We start from the raw sequence: 22,999 nt of genomic DNA, 5'->3' as shown, positions 1-22,999 counted from the left end.
AAGTAGGTCAAGCTAAGGTCAAACCCGAACTAAAATGTAGACCGAGTTTCTGTTAAGAAATCATTCTACACTTTTGAAAAAAAAATGTTGATTTATTTTTAAAACAATTAAAATACGCTCTCAAACCAGCGATACCCAATGTCCTTTTAAAAAAACAAGAACCCGAAATTAATCTATTCATCGAAATTCTTTATTACAGGACGATTAGAAAAAAGGACGTCGTATCATATACAGTGAAGAGACCGGTACAAGCATGGTAAGTCGCAGCGTTGACGTCTGGTTTTTGGCCGACATTATAGTGCTACCTCACTGTACCATACTGCAATACTGACAACGGGCGAACCAGTCGTCCCACTCTCGAAATGCTGAGCGATAAGCAGTAAAACTAGCATTGTTATGGACTACTATATCTCAGTCATTAAACCCAAAGCCTTCCTCACAGGGGCGAACGCTAAGGGCCAAGTGTGTGTAGTGTCATGGCAGACAATTGTTTAGAACAGATAACAATCTCATCAGAGTGCATCGTGGTCCACTAGGCGTTGGAACCTCTAGTCGAGATTGAGGCAGCAGGTACACTTCTTACCCCTTTCCGGTGAAAAAATACAATCATACTTGCTATTGCTAACGCAATATGTTCTTTACCGCCCCCGCTAAAAATAGTAATAGTGACGACCTTGACCTTTAACCAAAAACCTTGAAACTCGAACTTGATATAAAGCTACCCATGCTGAATTACAGCAGAAATGCAGAAAACTGAGTGGACGGATGGCCAGACCCATGGGGAAGAAAGCTTTAGTCCATCCGGTTTTACCAGTAGGTGACTTATAACATAATTTGGCACACAAAAAACAAAGAAAAACAAACAATAATAGGTTGGCTGATGTGTGAAGAACTACGGGAATACATGAGGCCTACTGCAAACAAGGGAGAACGGTACGTGAAGATATGGTTCACGAATCCAGATCGATCGCCTAAGGGCCCAGGTGGTTATCTATAGTCCTATCTACACAAATCTGTCAACGTGTATTATAAGTAACTTCTCGAACAGTAGCATGGAATGTAGAGTCAACACCTCACGGACAGGTACCAGTCTTTACTAACAAGAAATATCTTTAAAAAAGATAAACGGCATAGTTTTAATGCTGGTGGTTATAATGTAAAACTACTGGTGAAATAAATTAACGAACTACATTGTAATTAATAAATGCGCAGTTTCAGCACGGATAACAAAATTATATCAGTTTGAATCATTTTTGGTGTTAATAAGACTGCAAATGTGTCATTTGAATAGATGCATCCACTTCCACTTATTCAGCTTGCATTCAATTTAAAAGGGACATCACGGTAAAAACGTTGCAATTTTCACTGAATGTACGCGTTTTGTTCCTTTCCAGTTATGTTTCTGTGCTGTTCCAATGTTCACAGTCAATCCCTATGTCCAGCTTGACCACTCGATTTAGTTGGGAATCCCCCTCTAAATTTAGCGCGGAAATTATTTTTAAATCATTACGTGACTGTTTTGAAATCGTGGCAACACAAACACACGATAGTTTACAAGGCGGTATCTATATTCCATCTGGGTTAGTTGGATAACGATATTATACACAGTGGTTTAAATGTCAAATAACTAGTTCTGTATATATTACGGCACACACATATATGTGTAAATAGGTGTAAACACTGTTCATATAGTATAGTGACAGTAGCGATGTACTGGTACAGACTGTATAAATATTACCGAGTTTGTGTTTATATTACCGAGTTTGTGTTTATATTACCGAGTTTGTGTTTATATTACCGAGTTTGTGGAAATATTACCGAGATTGTCATGACCTACTATCAAACAATCAAGCAGAATACGAGCGGCGTCCGTATTACTGCTGTTTTCATGTTTGAACTGTTAATTCTAGGATTGTGTTTGACCCATTTTCCTATTATTCTCTTCATTGCGGAAGCTGTTATCGTTTTCAACCGCAGTCGATTAACATTGGAAGCCATTTTTGTTTCCATGTGTTTTAGTTTGTTGTGCGCATGTGTTTATCGTATATGTCACAAAATTTGCATATTCAGAGAGATAACCTTTTAATAATTGATAATTGATATTTTTATGTACATACATCATCAAATTCGAATGGTTATTGTTCAGACGGTTATTTTTTTAAAGGTATACCCAATAATATGATAAAAAATACAAAATAAATATTGGCTTACCGTGAGGTCCCTTTAACTTTGTTTCGTTTTTAACTGTACATCTGCATTTTGCATTGACCGCTACATTGACCAATCACATACTTCATCTTGACCAATAACGCCACCTGTCGCGTCATATCCGGGGCCAAAACAAAATTAGACGGCTATGCCGAAAAAATAAATCGCGTACCACTGCTATTTCAGGGGAAGTGTTTTGTTGGCCCATTGACACTATATTTTTCTGTGTCTCTTTATATTAGTATTTAGAACAATAGCGAAAAAGGGGATTAGAGAAGGGACAAGAGATTGAAGAAATTGAATTTTTCAAATGTTGTCGACATTTCATGCAATTATTACGAGAAATGATTATAATCTTGGGAATAATATGAAAAGAAGAGCAAAGTTTGTATAAACATAGTATATAGGACTTATGTATTCCCGCGCGGAAACTTGGGAAAACAAAAGGAAGGACACAATACAAATGAACGAGTTTAAACCGGTTTGTTTGCATTGTTATCACTGGTTAGAAAAATATAACGCCTGATAATATTTATAGAACAGATTTCATCGTATAGACTCGCGTATGGTAATATCACTGTAGCGCAACTAGTACGGCAGCGATGTTTGGACCCGTTTCCGGTATACACCTCGATACAGAAGAAGCAAAACGGTAGGTTCAAACTAGTGCTATTTTAACATCATGCGCATGTTGTCACAACCCTATATTCAACTCACGGTTTTATGGAAGTAGTAAGCTTTATATAAGTACGGTGTTTTCATGCAGATTGCACAGTGATGTTTAGAGTATAGACTTGTGTATGGTAATATTCCTCAACAGTGTTACCATCCGCTATTGATACCTTTAAAATGAATAGCTAACTCAGTTTCACGGCTCAGGTTCTAACTGACCAAAAGGTTTATTATACAAGGTACGCATTTATGGAGGTTGCAATTGACTAATGACCGTCATTTGTTTAGGTTTTGGCTTTTCATTGCAAATTTGATTTCCTGTCCAGTTTCCTGCATGCCAGAGTCTGGCACACTACCGTGACCCCTCATAGCTGTACTATTTAGTTTGTTCTATAGCCAGCCTGACCTTGAGTGGAATTTGGTCGGGTAAATATTCCGGCGTGATGTTGATCTATAGAGTGAACTCTATGTATTACATGAACTACACGGCCCGACTGATAACTACTATTAAGATATTGTATTATCTTTTAATGTTACGAATTTTCTTCGTAATACCTATAAGATCATGTGACCGTATGTTCTGTCAATAGATGTTGTCGTACACCCCGTCCGTAGTCCTTGGTTACTACATAAGAAGAGAAAATAGTCCACTGGTCAATCCAATTCTCTTTATGGTGCGGGTCACTAAGCTAACCAAGATAAGCGACAGGACGAGAGTGCGAGTGTTGGCGTCGGGCTGTCCCCAAGAGTGCCTTCCCTAAGAGTGCCTTTCCGGTGATCATGGCTAACTAACACCTATTGACAAACAATGAACCTGATTAGACCATATTCTCTCTGGAGTCAATTAGAAACCTGTTAGTTCAACGATAATTTTTACTCTGACCTCTGGCTATTATTAATTTGACGGACATCCAAGATAAACTTATTCTAATAACCCCATCCCAGCTACGATGTTTTAGCTACGTCATATTCCAGACTGAAGATCAGATAAGTCACTTTTAGGACCAGTGCCGTCTTCTAAAACTACTCACAAACCGTACAGAGAGTTTCAAAGCAGCGGGTTACTCCGTCAAGCTGACAGGACACTGGCGAAATCTAGTAATAGGCGGGGTCACGTGGGCGGGAAATCCGAACTGACTAGCTAACTCAGATTTGGCCAGAAATTAAATCAGCCTCACCTAGAGTTATATTTTGTTACACGTAGTCATAATTTGTCTTCGCTGAATTAATATCAATAAGGTTCATGCATGACATGTAACGAATGAAGGGACAAACATTGTACAATGTGTTTATCATAAGAGGGCGCCACTGGAACGGAAGAATTTAACTGAAACCGATCTTTGCTACAACTAATGTGTAAAATACGAAATGGAATTTAGAATATCAATGTTCCATGGCCACCCTCGCATACGTCACGTTTACAAACTTCAATTAGTGTATACCTAGAATATAGGCCATGTCCACCTACGTGGTGTATAATGTACCTAAAATATAGGTCACGTTCACGCACATGGTGTGTACCTAAAATATAGGTCACGTTCACGCACATGGTGTGTACCTCAAATATAGGTGACGTTCACGCACATGGTGTGTACCTCAAATATAGGTGACGTTCACGCACATGGTGTGTACCTCAAATATAGGTGACGTTCACCCACATGGTGTTTACCTTAAATATAGGTGACGTTCACGCACATGGTGTGTACCTCAAATATAGGTGACGTTCACGCACATGGTGTGTACCTCAAATATAGGTGACGTTCACGCACATGGTGTTTACCTCAAATAAAGGTCACGTTCACCCACATGGTGTTTACCTTAAATATAGGTCACGTTCACCCATTTGGTGTATACCTCAAATATAGGTCACGTTAACCCACTTGGTGTATACCTCAAATATAGGTCACGTTAACCCACTTGGTGTTTACCTCAAATAAAGGTCACGTTAACCCACTTGGTGTTTACCTCAAATATAGGTCACGTTCACCCACTTGGTGTTTACCTCAAATATAGGTCACGTTCACCCACTTGGTGTATACCTCAAATACATGTATAGGCCATGTTCACTTGCGTTGTGTATACCAAAATATAGGTCATGTTCCCCTACATTTAGCACAACATATGAGAATTGCATGATACATAAACATGAATTACAATTCATTTGGAAAAGATGGCGGAGAACACAACCGATATAATTATAATTCATACCATAACACACATGTATATAACACATTCTTTAAAGTAAACAAAATAACGAGACATAACCAATGCTGACTAGTCCTATTCAGATATTGAGTAGAGATATTCATTTGGACGAAACATGAACTAAGTATTTACTGAAATTTCTTACAGTTTTAACATGTTTATTTACAAATAATTCAGCTAACCTGAATAAAGAGGGGCGCCGATGTACAAAATTCTCAGCTCTGAACAAACCGGACATACTAATGTGAAATGGGTTTCATCTTCAACTTCTCTTCTATTGCATAATAAACACAGTCTTTGGGCTCTTGTGATACATATGTCTTCCATAGAAGAATTATTGGCCTTAAATAGGCCATTTTCACCCACGTGGGGTATAACATGATATAGGTCACGTTCGCCAACATGGTTTATATAAAAAATATATATAGGTCACGACGAAGGTTTCGTTTATCCGCGTTTTGTGACGATTAAATATAGGTTACGTTTACCAACGTGGTGTATATGTGAAATGTAGGTCAAGTTGGTGCAATTGGAATGTAAAAATGTAGGTCACGCCCACGCCCTTGACTTCTGATATAATCAGGGTCATGTCCACACATGCCGTGTATACACACAGCCATACGTGTATCTAATGACAGCTTTATCACTGACCGCTGGTCAGTTCGGCCAGTTTGTTTACAAAGCCAACATACCGTAAGCATGAGCTAGCCATCCCAACGTTACCGAGTAACGTAATTCATTGATACGATTGAAATACGGAATTAATGCGTATAGATATATATAGTTTTGTACGTGTGTTTTTCGCTACACGCAATCCAACGAGTGTTGACATTCCAGGAATATCTCTATGTGTTCGTGAACCAAGCACGTGTGTGAGGTATCGTGTTGGCTGTACTACATTCAAGATTCCGAGAAGGAGAAGGTTTGTTTTGTTTCGTTGATATCTCGTACTCTCGCTCCTTTCCAATGTAACGTTTATGGTCACGTACGCATAATATAAACGTCTGCCTAACAAGTTTGCATTATGTACATGCAAAGTAAATCGATAAAACTAAGTTATAAATACCTTTAGGACCAAATGTTTATCATACACTTGTAGTTTTCTCATCGTAGTTAACAGATATAATCCCAGTTAGCAGTTATAATACCTGTTTTTTGAAACATGTTAACAGTTATAATCTCAGTTAACATGTTAACAGTTATAATCTCAGTTAACATGTTAACAGTTATAATATCAGTTAACATGTTAACAGTTATAATCTCAGTTAACATGTTAACAGTTATATTCCCAGTGACACACGGGTAAACTATGTTATACAAGTACCTGTATGACGCAATGATAATCGATTGGTAATAGGATTGGTGACTGGTCCCACTGGTGTATGGTCTGGCGTTGACCCGTTAGTTCAGACGTCTCGCTCATTGCTACGTAAACATGTGTAACATTTTTGACAATACATGTGTATATATAATTCTGGAAGGGTGAAAGAGAAACTCCATCCGTAGCGGAAACCTCGATAGGACACATGTGTCTGGACATGTCATTAAGCGAAGTTAGTAGTACATAAGTACCGGAAAGCGAAACTAAGCAGTGTAAAAACTTGTGTCGTTTTCAAATAGTTGATCAATATTATCTGACTGCCCCTTGTCTCTAGATTTTTAAACTAGGAGGATATCAGCAAATATTAGAATTCAGCTCGACAAATCTTTACAAGAAATAAGGGCTGATAGATAGTCTACTATACAAACACAAAGCTAATTGTTATGTCATCATCGACATTCCTTTTATTTGCGTGGAATGTGACGGTGTGCCCGAGGTGTCACGATTTTGTTTATAAAGGAAGATCACTGTAGGGGTAAAGCCTGCTGTTTATAATACAAACGTAACAATAGATATTACGTCATTGCCCCTATCGGGTAGAAGGGACGTCTGTTGGTGGTCAACGCACGATAGAACGATCACAGAATAAGATTGTCCACCTATAACTTCAGTGAGACTTACAACTTCAGTGAGATTGTCATACACGCCGGTGGGTATACAGTATTCCGGTGGCTAGTCTTTCATTCGAATGAAGTGTTTGAGAAACATGGTCGATTTCTGGCAAATATTTTTGTAATGGGCTGTCAGTGGGCCGTCCAGGGATTGTACGCGAGCGCAACCTATTCGGTTAATAATTTTCGATAACGTAATATTTTTGAGGTCAAAATGGGGTCTTACATCCTATAGTAGACTGGCCCCCTGTCTCTAGAATATTAGAATTATAAATAAAATTGAGCTTTATGATTTTGATCCCTAGGATATGTCTGATTCTAGATTCCAAACCAGGGGCAGATAATCTGGTATTAGAATTTAGCTTGGCAATTCTTAACAAAAAAACTTAGGGTCTGGTGGCCAGTCCAATCCTATAGGTAAATCCCCAAATCCTGAAGCTGCGTGTGTGGTGATGGGATAGGTACACTGTACGGTGCGGATGGAATCTGTCTGGATAGTCCGAGGATTTTGCCTATCTAACTGCTATATATATATGTACATGTATGTGTGTATTTTTCATGACCTTTTCTCGCCGTTAGCCTCAGATTTCCCGTCAACAGGCAGCTGGGTTGTCCGAGTTTCCTCGGACAAGTGCCTGGGGAACTGGTGTATGGGGAATTCGTAGCTTCCAATCATAAAGGGAACATTTTGAGTAGCCCCTTGGAGAGTTTGTATGATAACTGAAATGGTAATGTTATCTGTATAAATGGCAGGGCATGGAAAATAACTCGACACAACCGTGATACACCGGATTCCTCGACAGATGCAGCTGAAATGACGATGACTGACATGTCTGTAACGTGGCCGCGGATACGGGGGACACCAGGGGATATATCGCTATCAGAAATACAGCTAGAATCAGACATTTACACAATTAAACTCCTAATTACTCTCACCTCTATCTTATTGTAATTCTAGTAGACTTCAACACAAAACAAAAATATTATATTTCAATTTAGTATCACAATATATCGTTGCTACTTCATGTACGTTTATATATGTGGGGCCTCAGTGATTGTCATCAATGCGCCCAGACACCTTTTAAAAACGACATTTCAAAACATGTTTTGTTTCGTCGACAATTAATTTTCATTAGATCATTTTTTTTTAAAGTAACATTACAGCAAAAACAAAATATGTGCTCTTCTCGACTGTCATCACGTGGCTGTCAAGGGCAATTATATGTCGAAAATTTATAAGTTGGAATAAACAGATGGGGATACGTAGATTTATGATGTCTGATGTATAGACGTCATAGAGTTTGTTCAAATAAATGACTAATAAATGACCTTGACCCTTACTCAAGGTTACTATGTGCCGGTAAATGTTATAAAAATACATGCAACGCCCAGACGCTTCAGTGATTAGTAATATCCACACAAAGAAACTGCTTGTCCGGCCATTCCACATCAGATGCTATTAAATCGCAATTTTTGGGGTGCATTCGGGGAGAAATCGTATATATTATCCGTAATTAATTGACCATAGGTCGGACGATCAAATATAAAATGACACCAAATAGGGGTTTAAGTTTTTGTCTGCCAGTAAACCGAGTAATTTAGTAATGGAACGTAAACATGCCGAACATATACTAATTACCACAGCAAGAAGGAAGTGGAGAGATCAATGGTTAACAGTGAATTGTTAGATTACTAAAGCTTCATTACCTATATACGACTTAGTACAGAGTTACCATACAACGTCATTACTAAACGAATCTGCTCCTTACCTATACAAACAGGGACCTGTGCGTAGGGCCTCTAACGTGGGACCTGTGTGTGGGGCACAACAATACACATCTAACGGGGACCTGTGTCTGGGGCCACAACAATACACACCTAGGAGGGACCTGTGTGTGGGGCCACAACAATACACACCTAACGGGGACCTGTGTCTGGGACCACAACAATACACATCTAACGGGGACCTGTGTGTGGGGCCACAACAATACACATCTAACGAGGACCTGTGTGTGGGGCCACAACAATACACACCTAACGGGGACCTGTGTGTGGGGCCACAACAATACACACCTAACGGGGACCTGTGTGTGGGGCCACAACAATACACACCTAACGGGGACCTGTGTGTGGGGCCACAACAATACACACCTAACGGGGACCTGGGTGTGGGGCCACAACAATACACATAACGGGGACCTGTGTGTGGGGCCACAACAATACACACCTAACGGAGACCTGTGTGTGGGGCCACAACAATACACACTTAACGGGGACCTGTGTGTGGGGCCACAACAATACACACCTAACGGGGACCTGTGTGTGGGGCCACAACAATACACACCTAACGGGGACCTGTGTGGGGGGTCACAACAATACACACCTAACGGGGGACCTGTGTGTGGGGCCACAACAATACACACTTAACGGGGACCTGTGTCTGGGGCCACAGCAATACACACCTAACGGGGACCTGTGTGTGGGGCCACAATACACACCTAACGGGGACCTGTGTGTGGGGCCACAACAATACACACCTAGGAGGGACCTGTGTGGGGGGGGGGGGGGGGGGGGGGGGGGGGGCCACAACAATACACACCTAACGGGGACCTGTGTGTGGGGCCACAACAATACACACCTAACGGGGACCTGTGTCTAGGTCACAACAATACACACCTAACGGGGACCTGTGTGTGGGGCCACAACAATACACACCTAACGGGGACCTGTGTCTGGGGCCACAACAATACACACCTAACGGGGACCTGTGTGTGGGGCCACAACAATACACACCTAACGGGGACCTGTGTGTGGGGCCACAACAATACACATCTAACGGGGACCTGTGTGTGGGGCCACAACAATACACACCTAGGAGGGACCTGTGTGTGGGGCCACAACAATACACACCTAACGGGGACCTGTGTGTGGGGCCACAACAATACACATCTAACGAGGACCTGTGTGTGGGGCCACAACAATACACACCTAACGGGGACATGTGTGTGGGGCCACAACAATACACACCTAACGGGGACCTGTGTCTGGGGCCACAACAATACACACCTGACGGGGACCTGTGTGTGGGGCCACAACAATACACATCTAACGGGGACCTGTGTGTGGGGCCACAACAATACACACCTAACGGGGACCTGTGTGTGGGGCCACAACAATACACATCTAACGGGGACCTGTGTGTGGGGCCACAACAGTGCACACCTAACGGGGACCTGTGTGTGGGGCCACAACAATACACATCTAACGGGGACCTGTGTGTGGGGCCACAACAGTGCACACCTAACGGGGACCTGTGTGTGGGGCCACAACAATACACACCTAACGGGGACCTGTGTGTGGGGCCACAACAATACACACTTAACGGGGACCTGTGTGTGGGGCCACAACAATACACGACTAGGAGGGACCTGTGTGTGGGGCCAAAACAATACACACCTAACGGGGACCTGTGTGTGGGGCCACAACAATACACACCTAGGAGGGACCTGTGTGTGGGGCCACAACAATACTCACCTAACGGGGACCTGTGTGTGGGGCCACAACAATACACACCTAACGGGGACCTGTGTGTGGGGCCACAACAATACACACCTAGGAGGGACTTGTGTGTGGGGCCACAACAATACACACCTAACGGGGACCTGTGTGTGGGGCCACAACAATACACACCTAACGGGGACTCTCGTCTCATGATAAGTTACCAATACTCTCGTTCCCTGATAAGTTACCGATACTCTCGTCCCATGATAAGTTACTGATACTCTCGTCCCCTGACAAGTTACCGATACTCTCGTTCCCTGATAAGTTACCGATACTCTCGTCCCATGATAAGTTACCGATACTCTCGTCCCATGATAAGTTACCGATACTCTCGTGTCATGATCAGTTACCGATCCTCTCGTCCCATGATAAGTTACCGATACTCTCGTCCCCTGATAAGTTACCGATACTCTCGTGTCATGATAAGTTACCGATACTCTCGTGTCATGATAAGTTACCGATACTTTCGTCATCTGATAAGTTACCGATACTCTCGTCTTCTGATAAGTTACCGATACTCTCGTCTTCTGATAAGTTACCAATACTTTCGTCTTCTGATAAGTTACCGATACTCTTGTCTTCTGATAAGTTACCGATACTCTCGTCCCATGATAAGTTACCGATACTCTCGTGTCATGATAAGTTACAGATACTCTCGTCCCATGATAAGTTACCGATACTCTCGTCATCTGATAAGTTACCGATACTCTCGTCCCATGATAAGTTACCGATACTCTCGTCCCCTGATAAGTTACCGATACTCTCGTGTCATGATAAGTTACCGATACTCTCGTGTCATGATAAGTTACCGATACTCTCGTCATCTGATAAGTTACCGATACTCTCGTCTTCTGATAAGTTACCGATACTCTCGTCTTCTGATAAGTTACCGATACTCTCGTCTTCTGATAAGTTACCGATACTCTCGTCCCATGATAAGTTACCGATACTCTCGTGTCATGATAAGTTACCGATACTCTCGTCCCATGATAAGTTACCGATACTCTCGTCATCTGATAAGTTACCGATACTCTCGTCCCATGATAAGTTACCGATACTCTCGTCCCCTGATAAGTTACCGATACTCTCGTGTCATGATAAGTTACCGATACTCTCGTGTCATGATAAGTTACCGATACTCTCGTCATCTGATAAGTTACCGATACTCTCGTCTTCTGATAAGTTACCGATACTCTCGTCTTCTGATAAGTTACCGATACTCTCGTCTTCTGATAAGTTACCGATACTCTCGTCCCATGATAAGTTACCGATACTCTCGTGTCATGATAAGTTACCGATACTCTCGTCCCATGATAAGTTACCGATACTCTCGTCATCTGATAAGTTACCGATACTCTCGTCCCATGATAAGTTACCGATACTCTCGTCCCCTGATAAGTTACGGATACTCTCGTCCCATGATAAGTTACCGATACTCTCGTCCCATGATAAGTTACCGATACTCTCGTCATCTGATAAGTTACCGATACTCTCGTCCCCTGATATGTTACGGATACTCTCTTCCCCTGATAAGTTACCGATACTCTCGTCCCCTGATAAGTTACCGATACTCTCGTTCTCTGATAAGTTACCGATACTCTCGTGTCATGATAAGTTACCGATACTCTCGTGTCATGATAAGTTACCGATACTCTCGTCTTCTGATAAGTTACCGATACTCTCGTGTCATGATCAGTTACCGATACTCTCGTCCCATGATAAGTTACCGATACTCTCGTGTCATGATAAGTTACCGATACTCTCGTCCCCTGATAAGTTACCGATACTTCCGTTTCCTGTTACACCCCGATACCATGTCATTACATGAGGATGAATTCTTAGATCTACATTTCACGACGATAATTATACTCTACTAGCCTGAAACAAAAGTAAAACGAGTAGATGGTCTTACATTGCATTGACGTCATTTTAATTACAGGTGGACGTCTGTGTGATGTGAACGTCCTGTATGATACAAAACTAACCGGGAAAGTATGTGGTGTCCCAGGACTATGGATGACCCTTGGGATTACGAACCATGTGATCAGTGTGAGTATTAATATTTCGTTAAACCAACACGACAATATGCGCAAACAGTGAACATTGTTTGTTATCCCATTTCGATATTAGTTTCTCCATGTCAAAACTGAGTGCACTCGGAGTCCACTTTGTGTAAGTCTACACTCAACTATAGTCTTCTGTATAAAAAATGTCGATGACCATGTTTTTTGTAGAAAGCACTCAATAACATTTACTAACACCCCTCCTTACCTGATATGCAACAGGGACAGATAGTCTGTCTTCCTCTCAATACTGTTGTCGTGAGGTCTAACTAGGTCGAGAGTCCCCCTCCAGAAGGCCAATGACCGCATTATTTTTTCTTGAGAGGGAGTGGGGGTGAGAGGACAATGACCTTGAGAGGGGGTGGGGGTGACAGGACAATGACCAAAGATTACTAGATTCAATATTTATTTAACTTCTAACCTTACGGCTCATATAGGTACTACAGACTACATAATATCCACAATTAACAATCCTAATATGTTATGCAAATTAACGGAAGATGGACAGCATTAATATAATTATTTTACATAAATAGTAGATCCAATATTGTGATAATATTTCTGAGCGGCAATATCGAATGAATGCTAAATAAGAATATATTGATAAATGAGTGGAGTACACAATAGTGTAGTGAGGGAATAGACGGCTAGATATTAGTAAACCTAGAATCTGATTCGAGTGAAAACACAATAAGCTAAATTACAAAGCTCTTCCATGTTACCGTAGCCGGACAATGTTTATATGAAAATGGATGGTCCCAGTAATACATTTTGATGAACTTTTTTTTCCGATTATCTTTGTTAAATGAACATATTAGAACAAAATGAATCCTATCCTCTACCAGATTTTCTCCACAGAAACGACAGATTATATTCGCCCTCTGAGTATTACGAGTAATTCAAACCTCTCCAAAGCTGGAAGATAGTAAAAGATTTCTAACTTGACAACACCAATTAAGTTTTTGTGATAACGAACAATCATCCTTTTTTTTTAAATTGACTTTAAAATACAATTATCAGATTTAATTAATTTCAACCAATATTTGATAATTCGATATTTCCTGGTTATATGTAGAGGCAGGCGTTCTTATTCAGAGTAAACACAAAAGAGGGCGAACTCTTCTTAACATTCAATATTCTTTAAAAAAAAAAACATGTATATTTTCTACTGAGTCCGCTGCATTAAAACCCCGACTTTCGCTACTATAATGAAGAACAGGGGTACATAAACATTAAAAAAAACATTCATTATAGATTCTACATTGAGGGACAAACTATTACAAATTCGTAAGGCATTATACATTCATTTTCGAACTTATTCAGCGAATGTTGCTTGCTTTTTTGTAAACTTACCATTAAATTTACGCAGTACATCAAGATACCGATACTATTTACGATTTCTATTTCATTGTCAATATAATGAAATATCATATATATATGAAATATATTTCTGCAAGCTAGAAGCAGATTCTGAAAAAAGGACAGTGTCATCTGCATACATAAGAAGGAACAAATGGATATCTCTTAAGCATTAAGCATCCCAGGAGATATCAATAAGCTCGTTTTCTAAATCATTCGCGTACATGGAGTAAAGATTTGTTTTGGTGTAGCGAATCACGTAGTCCACCCTGTCTCGAAGGAAGCCGTAACTAGGCCTACTGAAACTGGGTCACTGAACAGGTCAGTTATGGGGAGCAGATCAGTACCGGTCAGTTATGGGAAGTATTTGCTTTTGATTAGTTAAGAGTGTGAACGAAATAAGCCTGACTGTAGTTTATTAGTTTGCACTTAAAAGTAAGAAAGTTTACACGTACATAGATCTTTGGGAACCCAGAACATACATGACAGGGATAAGTCCATCTGTTGTGAACGGTCTGAAAGCGTCTGATAGGAGTTAGGTTGTCATATTTTACGACAGTGAATTTATTGTTGACAATATTGTAGAACATGGTCTGACGAAAATCTCTTCGTCTGTCAGCGAGAAACTGCAATTTGAAGTGGTCAAGCATTTCGGACATACTAGATGTCCGGTGATTATACCGATGTTGAGTAGGACCATTTCTAGTAAATCACTTTTGAATTAGGTGTGGCGTCCCATACTATGGGCGGCCGTTTTGTGATAAGATACAGAAACTACATAAGTGAAAATAAGCTGGGTCCCAACACCGACCCCTGGGGTACTCCAGAATGAACATCGTCAGACTTCTCTCCCTCTACTACTACTGGTTGGGGTCTACCAAGCAGAAAACTCACTACCCAGTTAATAGCATTACCGCTTGTACCATGTTTTAATTTATGGATTCTTAGAGAATGACTGACTTTGTCAAGGTCTTGGTGAATTATCAGAATATATATTTGATGGTCAAGGTTTTTGGAGATATCGTGGACAAAATCGAGAAGTTGGGTTTCGCACGATCGTGATTTACGTAAAAATGATATAAACAAATTATGTTGGAAAGGAGACAGGATGCTTTAGGTATCGGATTGAGCCATGATGTTTGAGACAAAGATATGTCTTATTTTTTACTACAGATACTGACCAAGGGTGTGATAAAGTAAATGAGAACTTTGTGTTGTAGCACGGTTTTATCACAGATTTTCGTTTCTATAATATATATCATATTGTGTATACACACATTATGTTCGAAGGCTTCGTTGATTATGCACGGATAAAAAGAGAGCGATGTAAAACCCTGGTGGTCAAACTCTCAACCGTGTTTTAAAAAAAAAAGATATTCCATTGGCCGGAACCTGGTGTACATACCTACAGGCTCTCTAGTATTGTCCACGGCAGAGACTGCAGCATGTTTAGCTACGATAACGTGCCTCTGGGCCCAGTTGTTCAAAAGGTGATTAGCTTAATCACTTGGTTAGTGAAATTCTCATTTCTTCTTTACTCCAAAACCCAAGTGTGTGTATTCCTTTAAATAGGCACGTAGGAAGAAACTGGTGAGTGTTATCGTTTCATGAAATTTTGTTAAGTTTGTTTTACCAGAAATGATCACCTTTTAAACAACTGGGCCCTGGACATATGCCCCTGATAGAATAGAATATTTAAATGAAATAAAGTTTCATAATTTTGATCTCTACGATATGTCTGGATCCAGTGGAGTTTCAAACTAAGGGGAACTAATCTTGTATTAGAATCCATGTGAACAGTTCTTTACGTGTGGCCGGTCTACTCTGGATGACGGACGGACGGACGGACGGAGAAAGTCTACAGTTCTAAATAAAATAACACGCGTTAAATTGTTATCCTTAGGGTGCTACATACTTTGCAATATTGTGATTCGTACGTGTGGAATTTTTCTTTTATGTTTATTACAAAACGACAAGTTTATTGACCGCCCACCACGTCCCATCCCACTTGCCGGTATCTTCCCAACTATCAGCCCCGCCCCCGCCGTCCACCACTCCTCTCCCAACCCCCTCCATGTGTAGTGGTGTATAAACAATTGACACAAAGTGGCATGGGCCACCATGCCGTGAAGCATCGGTCAGTGCTGTGAAAACAGACTGATATAACGCCATGCTGTGGCTATTTGATTCGGATCTTATCGTCACATTAATATTGCTCCTGGCTCATATAAACTGACCATTGTCCAGTCCCATGTTTTAACAGATAGAAATTATAGAACCCATTAGGCATCAAAAGAAGGTCCGAGTTGACCCAGCATGTCCATCTGTTGACCTCTAGCAAATTTTCCTGTGGTCAATTCAATGTATTTATGTTAGAAAATGCACAGAACCACTTGTGAATGGATGTACGACAGAATGTTTTAAGAATCTCGTCCTCGATCTTCCTTTTACCACACAACAATTATTGAGTAAGTATGCTAGGATCCACTGAATGTACTGAGTACGCACTTGCGATATATATGTATCTGTATATATGTCTCTGGTATCTGGTTGGAACAGAGATCTTTAATTATGGATAGCCAAATCATGATTTATTCACGGAGCTTCGAGGATCCAGTAACCAACCAAATTATATACAAGATATGTTTAAAAGATCTTGTTTCTTTATAAGATATCTTGTTAAATTGATGAGATTATCTTATATCGTTTATAATATTTTATTAAGTTATAATATAGGTATGTGGTTGGAATGACGAATAGCCGGATAATTACATGTGCAATCAATAATACATGTACAGTAAAACTCACTTGTGTCGAACACGGTTGAATCGAATACATCGGATGAGTCGAACGTTTCGTTCGGTCCCGATTTTTCCCCTTCTTTATCTTAGTAAATTAAGCACGGATGACTCGAGCACTGTTGAATCGAATACTGCGGTTGTGTCGAATATATTTTGTGGTCCCTCCCTTCTAAACTATACCAAAATTTACATTTTTGTGTCGAACATCGAGGCGTCATGCTGTCTCAGGTAAAATTTGCTGGCCTCGTCTGATTGACCGAGTGTGACCGATCAGCCGTAACGGTGTTACCAGAGCCTATTGTTAGTTTCCGGCTGTCGGTTACGCATCATCCCATTGTTTATACAGGTGCTCAGGTGAAGTAAAACGTTCAGGTATACATAACTAAGAATAAAATGTGCACGTTTTAGACTACAAACCAATATGTGTTCTGTTTACTGTTTTGATGCGCACGGCCGCCGAAAAAAATAAGGAAAAAGTAAACGATGAATTACATATCTTCCATCGAAAAATGCAAAGAAAAAATACCTGTCTGTCATTGATTTATTTATATATGCCTAAATTCTGAATACGACGATGCAATAGTAACAATGATATGCGGGATGTTTTACTCTGTTCAAAAGATTGTGGCAATGCATGATTATGCAGCCGATAAACACTGACCGCGGCCTTCACCTTTGATACAAAATCAGCACGCGTACAGCTAGTCGATCAATATTCCCGGACTGTTTTTTGTTTAATATTGTTAAATTGGAGAACAATATAAACGGATTTTAAGATAAATAATATGAGTACAATATATACATTTATATTCTTATAATGTATGTAACGTTTTCATAGAATATTATGATGTCATTTACGACTCCCGTGTGTAAATCGTGTGTCTATGTTGAAGATGATTTTACGCATGAACTTTGTTTTTATCTGTAACTGCACAATATTGTTTATTAGATAAAGGAATAATTGTTATCATGTACAATTAATTAATTTCTTTGTTATTATGTATTGCTTATTTGTTATCATGCAAGCACTTGTTCTGCATACAACCGATGATAGTCGGGTATTTTGTCTCCGTATACAAACACGGATAAGTCGAACCATCCGATAAGTCGAATGTTTTGCTTGGTCCCGTCGACTTCGACTTATCCGAGTTTTACTGTATTAAGAAGTTTACTTGTGGTATATAACCATACTACTTTCATTCATTAGCATTATTTATTAAGTATGCATTCTTTTGTAAACTGCTCTCGAATTGATAAACCATGTTATCTAACTTTTATTTTTGTTATGCACTTAGTTTGCCAATAAAGTCTTGTACATTTTGATATGAAACGAAAATTGACACGAATATATACTGGACTAAGTTCTACTAACTCATTTTTACCATAACTTTTAACTAAAGTCTGTAACACAGGGGCGTGGCACAGCGCATAAATAACGTACACGCAATATAATCTATTTACTGTTATCCGACAAGTGCCTGAGATGTATAGCGTTTTGTGTTATTGCTGTGAACACCTGCAAAATCCCTTATCTTAGTGTAGCTGTTGTCTTTGTGCTATAGACATGACAAATAGGCTATTGAAATCGCTTTATGTGCTATGGGGTGGATGTCAGTGGGTCTCTCAGGTCATATGGTGGTCAAAATTCTTTATGGTCATCCCTAGACTCCAATGAATTATAAACAACGCCACATGTCAAATTAGCGGACAGTGAAACAGATTACTTTGCATCAGTCAAAGCCGTGTTATTTCCATACGGTCAATTCAACGCATTGTCCTAAGTATCTAGGCTTACTCCTATAAAGGGCTTGATAAAGACCACGTGGTATATAAGTCTCTGATAAAGAAAAGAGGAGTCCGTGGATCTTGTGCGAGGGGCAATCGCAGAAGTGATATGATTAGTAATGTTCGGGTAATTATGGCAGCCATCTTGACCCGGCAAGACTAGGATATGGACATTACTAATCTACTAATCGCATCACATCTCGGGGAAATTTTCCGAGTGTTGCCGGAAATTTCCCCGAGATGTTGCGATTGGTGTAAGGGGAAGCTGTCAAATAGAATCGTAAATACATATATCACTTCAAAACGAAGGAGTCTCATCTCGTTTTACCCATCTTTCAGTTTACCGATGTTACTATCTCTTGAAGACCGTAGTTATTGAGGATTAAATTTAAAAAGAATGGACATCAATTGGTTTAAAACCTACAGATAGATCAAGGATATGTCGAATCCATAATTATCTCCCCTTCTTTATATTACAAACACTAGAAATAGAGTTTTGGTGGTTTTATTATCAAATCAAATAATGTATAATATAAATTTTTTACATAAATATCCTTTCACTCCTGATCAATCTGATCGCTCAGAAAGTTAATTATATTCAATAGTTAAAGCACTTAGGAGGGATGAAAGGGCTGCAAACATGATATAAAATCAAGCACAAGAATATGGGAGACAATAATTGAATAAAATTCACTTCCCATGAAAACACACATTATATTTTAACAAACAAACAATAATGTCTGTCCCATTGACAGTGACATCTTCTTAGCAAAATCAACACGAAGTAAAACAAATAGTGATTATATTAAATGACGTAGACTAAAACCTACATGTTGGCCCAAAACACGATATTTAGGGTGGGTTTTAAAACAATTGAAATTATCCTGTCTGTTCAGGGACAAAAACAAAACTTAACTGATCCAGGTGTATAGTGAATGACACCTAAGGAGATATCACAGGGAAAATTGACCAATGAAATTGTTATGTTATTTAGATGACTGTTCACCGGTGATCTTATCCAGGGAACCAACAGAGTTAGGTTTGACAGGTGAGCACATTTACCTAGTCAGAGACAACTACTGGACATGAATATAGTTCAAAGTTCAATTGTTTATTAAAGTGTCAAACACCTTCAAACATATAAAATATATATCTCACAGCATGCTATGTCCAGCCATTTATGACTTTTTTAGACACTATAAAACAAAATAATGTATAAGATATTGCATGTTAAAAGTTGATAAGGTAAGGTTATTCAAGCTATTAAAATGGTACAGTAAGTAGCCACGTTATGTTACATGAATAAAAAGCTACGAAAAGTTGCTTCTCCTCCTCCACATAGCATGAAGTTGATTAGCTAGATTTGGTGGAGATTTATCTATTAGATATTTGAACTGATTAAAACTGTCCATGCAATTAAAATCAACATATTTGTTAGTGTCAACTAAATGAGGCCAACGTAAATCAGTAAACTTAGTCTTCAGCCTCATTTGATGAACAATATTTTCTATTTTTATGGTAAAATCGGCTTGGCATGCCGTCCCTTTTCAATTTATAGGGAAAGTGACCCACATCTGAAATTGCACAACAGCTAGACCTCTTCTCTCTATAAATCCAGCAAATAAGACCCATTTGACGGACAGCATCTCCATATGGATATAAAATGTCCAATGATTTTCTGGCCAAACGGAAGAAGTAATTAGCGTAAATATAGTCATCATCATCATCATCGTGTTTATCATTTCAAACCATACAGGAATACATTTTAGCAACGTAACCTCGTAAGGCGTTCCGAAAATAGACACAGATGCGTATGTAAGTTCTGTCTAGTCACCTGATAAAGCTAATAGAAAGAAAGTGTAAACAGAAAATATAGCAGAGGAAATTATAAATATATGTACCCTCTGGGTGCTAGAACAGAGTTTAGAAAAATCTGCAGGAACAGTCTTCACAAAAAACGAAGTCACTTAGAAAGCAAAAAAGTCTAATAAGTCTGATGTAGAGGAGACCTAGAGTGCCCGAATCAGAAAACAAAAACACACCGCTAAATGAGTTTCCTTTCTATAGCGGAACTGGATCATCGGCGACCAGATATCTCAATTGATAGAGCACCCGGCTAGTGTTCGGAGGTTCCGGGCTCGAATCCCAGTCTGGCTGTGCATTTCCCACTCCTACTACATTCCTCTGATCAAAGATACCCTGTTCAATAGCTTGTTGGCGAGTACCCCGTGTAATGCAGGGGGCCTCACTTATGAACCAGATTTGATGGGGGGAAAAGAAGACTATTTTTAAAACCAGGTACATATAGGCTAACAATCAGAAATACGCGGAGTAGGTGCCTATTAGATTTCAATAGAGGTGCAGGATTTGAATGTTTTAACAACTTGACCCAAAATAATGAGTTTATTCAACAGCACGATAGTGTTATCAACAGATTAAGGATACATGTATCGTCACTTTTATCGTGTTCGACACGTGCTCGATATTCCAAAACATTTTGTTAAACAGACAGTCGATTTCCTTGAATTAAAGCTGGTATTATTCATTGTGAAATTCAAAATGAAATATAGAAGTAATTTCATGGAAATCTATAATATGATTTCTAGTGTGTAATAAGCCGCTGCTTACGCACCCTTAAAGTATATCCTTTCTGCTCTGTTGACTTGAGCATGCGCAGTCTGATGTATTTTCCTCATGGTGCGAAATGTGAAATAACAATAACAGAGTCAGACTCAGAGCAGAATGTCGGCAGTTCGGCTGTAACATCTAAAATGAAACTTCTAAAAGAAAAAGAACTGGTGAGTGATTGTATATTGAATACTCGTCTACATTGATGTTGCAATTTAGATTTTTTTACGAAAAGAGAATTTTTTCTGTCGTGATCATTGTTCTGACATTTGGCGGAATATTTAGCTTTGCCGGTGCCGGGATACTGTACATTATACAGAGTACATGCGTTTCTTTTGTTTTCATTTACTTTGAGACTGATAAATCTAGTGAAATTAGGCCTACATATTTCAAAAAATATTAAATTCACATCGAAATTTTCATATTGGGATTGTCATCTTAAGCATTTTAGTCCTAATAAAGTCCTAATAATAATATAAGCTTACAGTAACGTTACAGTATCACTATCAGTAGACCAACATTTCACTTTTCCGCTGAACATTGGATGAGTGCCAAGTTCTCGCGTAATCACTGTAGATACAAACCAATATATTTGTATCCAAGTCCATGTTACATTGATTCTAGATAAAACACTTTTTATAATAGGCCTAGTATACTTCATTGATTACCGGTGACACACTTCAAATTCACAACTTCATGTGACAGAAACTCATTACTTGGTGAAGATCAGTGAGCATCATTTAACTTTTAGGCAGAATTTGTAATACTCAACCCATTCTCAGTCACAGATATAAGGTAGATTATAGGGTGAATTGATGAGGAAGTACCTTGTTCTTGACCAACCTGTCAATTCTCCCCCAAATTTCATGGATTTACTTTATTAACATGGGGATTTCATTTCACAGAAGATATGAAATATTTGATCACTTGGGAAATGTTACATGTTAATATGTCCATGGTGTAAAAAAGTAGAATGTTTTATGGTCTCTGCATGCTGCTTTGGCTCAAAATGGTAAAAAAGTTTTCACCAGCTTCAAACTGGTTATTTTTGTATATGGACAGCATCACAGGCATTTCAGTGTAACCTGTAATCAGCTTATAAATTAGTGGGAAAGCTGCATGATACCAAATACCTATAGAAACCTAATCTTATGCTCAGCTTGACACAAATCCATCCATGATTTTCTGGGTCATTGATGTATAACCTGGGTAAAGTATGACAACTATTTTTAGGTCATTATCAGTGAACCTGAGTGGCCTATTGATCTGTTCCCATTTTCTACTACAACTTCAATAAAACTATATACATACAGGCCATGCAGATATACAGTAATCCCTCAACCTATCGCCACTCGATAATACCGCCACCCTCGCATACCGCCACGTTGTCCCCTAGAACGGATTTTTGCACTCTTTATTTCCCCCGCTAAGTCCGCCACCCTCGCATACCGCCATCCGCCATATGCTTTCAAGAACAAATGTGCCGAATCACTGTATATTTCCCTCGATTTCACAGCCATGTTTTTATCGCCGTGGAATTCTGCAGTGTTCTATTTTTAGATACTGGTACTTCCCCATTCAAGCACAGGTGAAGTTACGCTTCAGTGATTCTATTCACTGATCGAATCGTCATCGGTATTGACAAGAGGAATGTTTATTTGTTTTGTAATAAAACAAGTTATGAATTCTACTCACATTGTGTATGTGTACGACTGACTGTCCGAC

General features: G+C 39.5%; 1 protein-coding gene across 4 annotated transcripts in view; it reads left to right on the top strand.

The window, feature by feature from the left end:
- The first annotated feature begins 2,841 nt into the window (after positions 1 to 2,841).
- Positions 2,842 to 22,999, top strand: part of LOC117332719 — a 36,952-nt gene continuing 16,794 nt past the window's right edge. Inside the window, exons 1-2 of one of the 4 annotated variants that reach the window (XM_033891754.1) lie at positions 2,842 to 2,860; positions 12,578 to 12,687. In XM_033891754.1, coding sequence (XP_033747645.1) covers positions 12,633 to 12,687 — 55 coding nt within the window. In that variant the 5' untranslated portion in view covers positions 2,842 to 2,860; positions 12,578 to 12,632. Of the gene's footprint in view, positions 2,861 to 5,745; positions 6,008 to 6,982; positions 7,116 to 12,577; positions 12,688 to 21,316; positions 21,445 to 22,999 lie in introns of those variants that run through there. The other 3 variants (XM_033891738.1, XM_033891746.1, XM_033891769.1) reach the window with 3 other exon arrangements.

The sequence above is a fragment of the Pecten maximus genome, chromosome 1, assembly GCF_902652985.1.
Source record: "Pecten maximus chromosome 1, xPecMax1.1, whole genome shotgun sequence".
In the NCBI taxonomy this organism is placed as follows: Eukaryota; Metazoa; Mollusca; class Bivalvia; order Pectinida; family Pectinidae; genus Pecten; species Pecten maximus.
The sequence above is the reverse complement of the archived record's forward strand: the minus strand, read 5'-3'. Positions and strand labels throughout refer to the sequence as shown.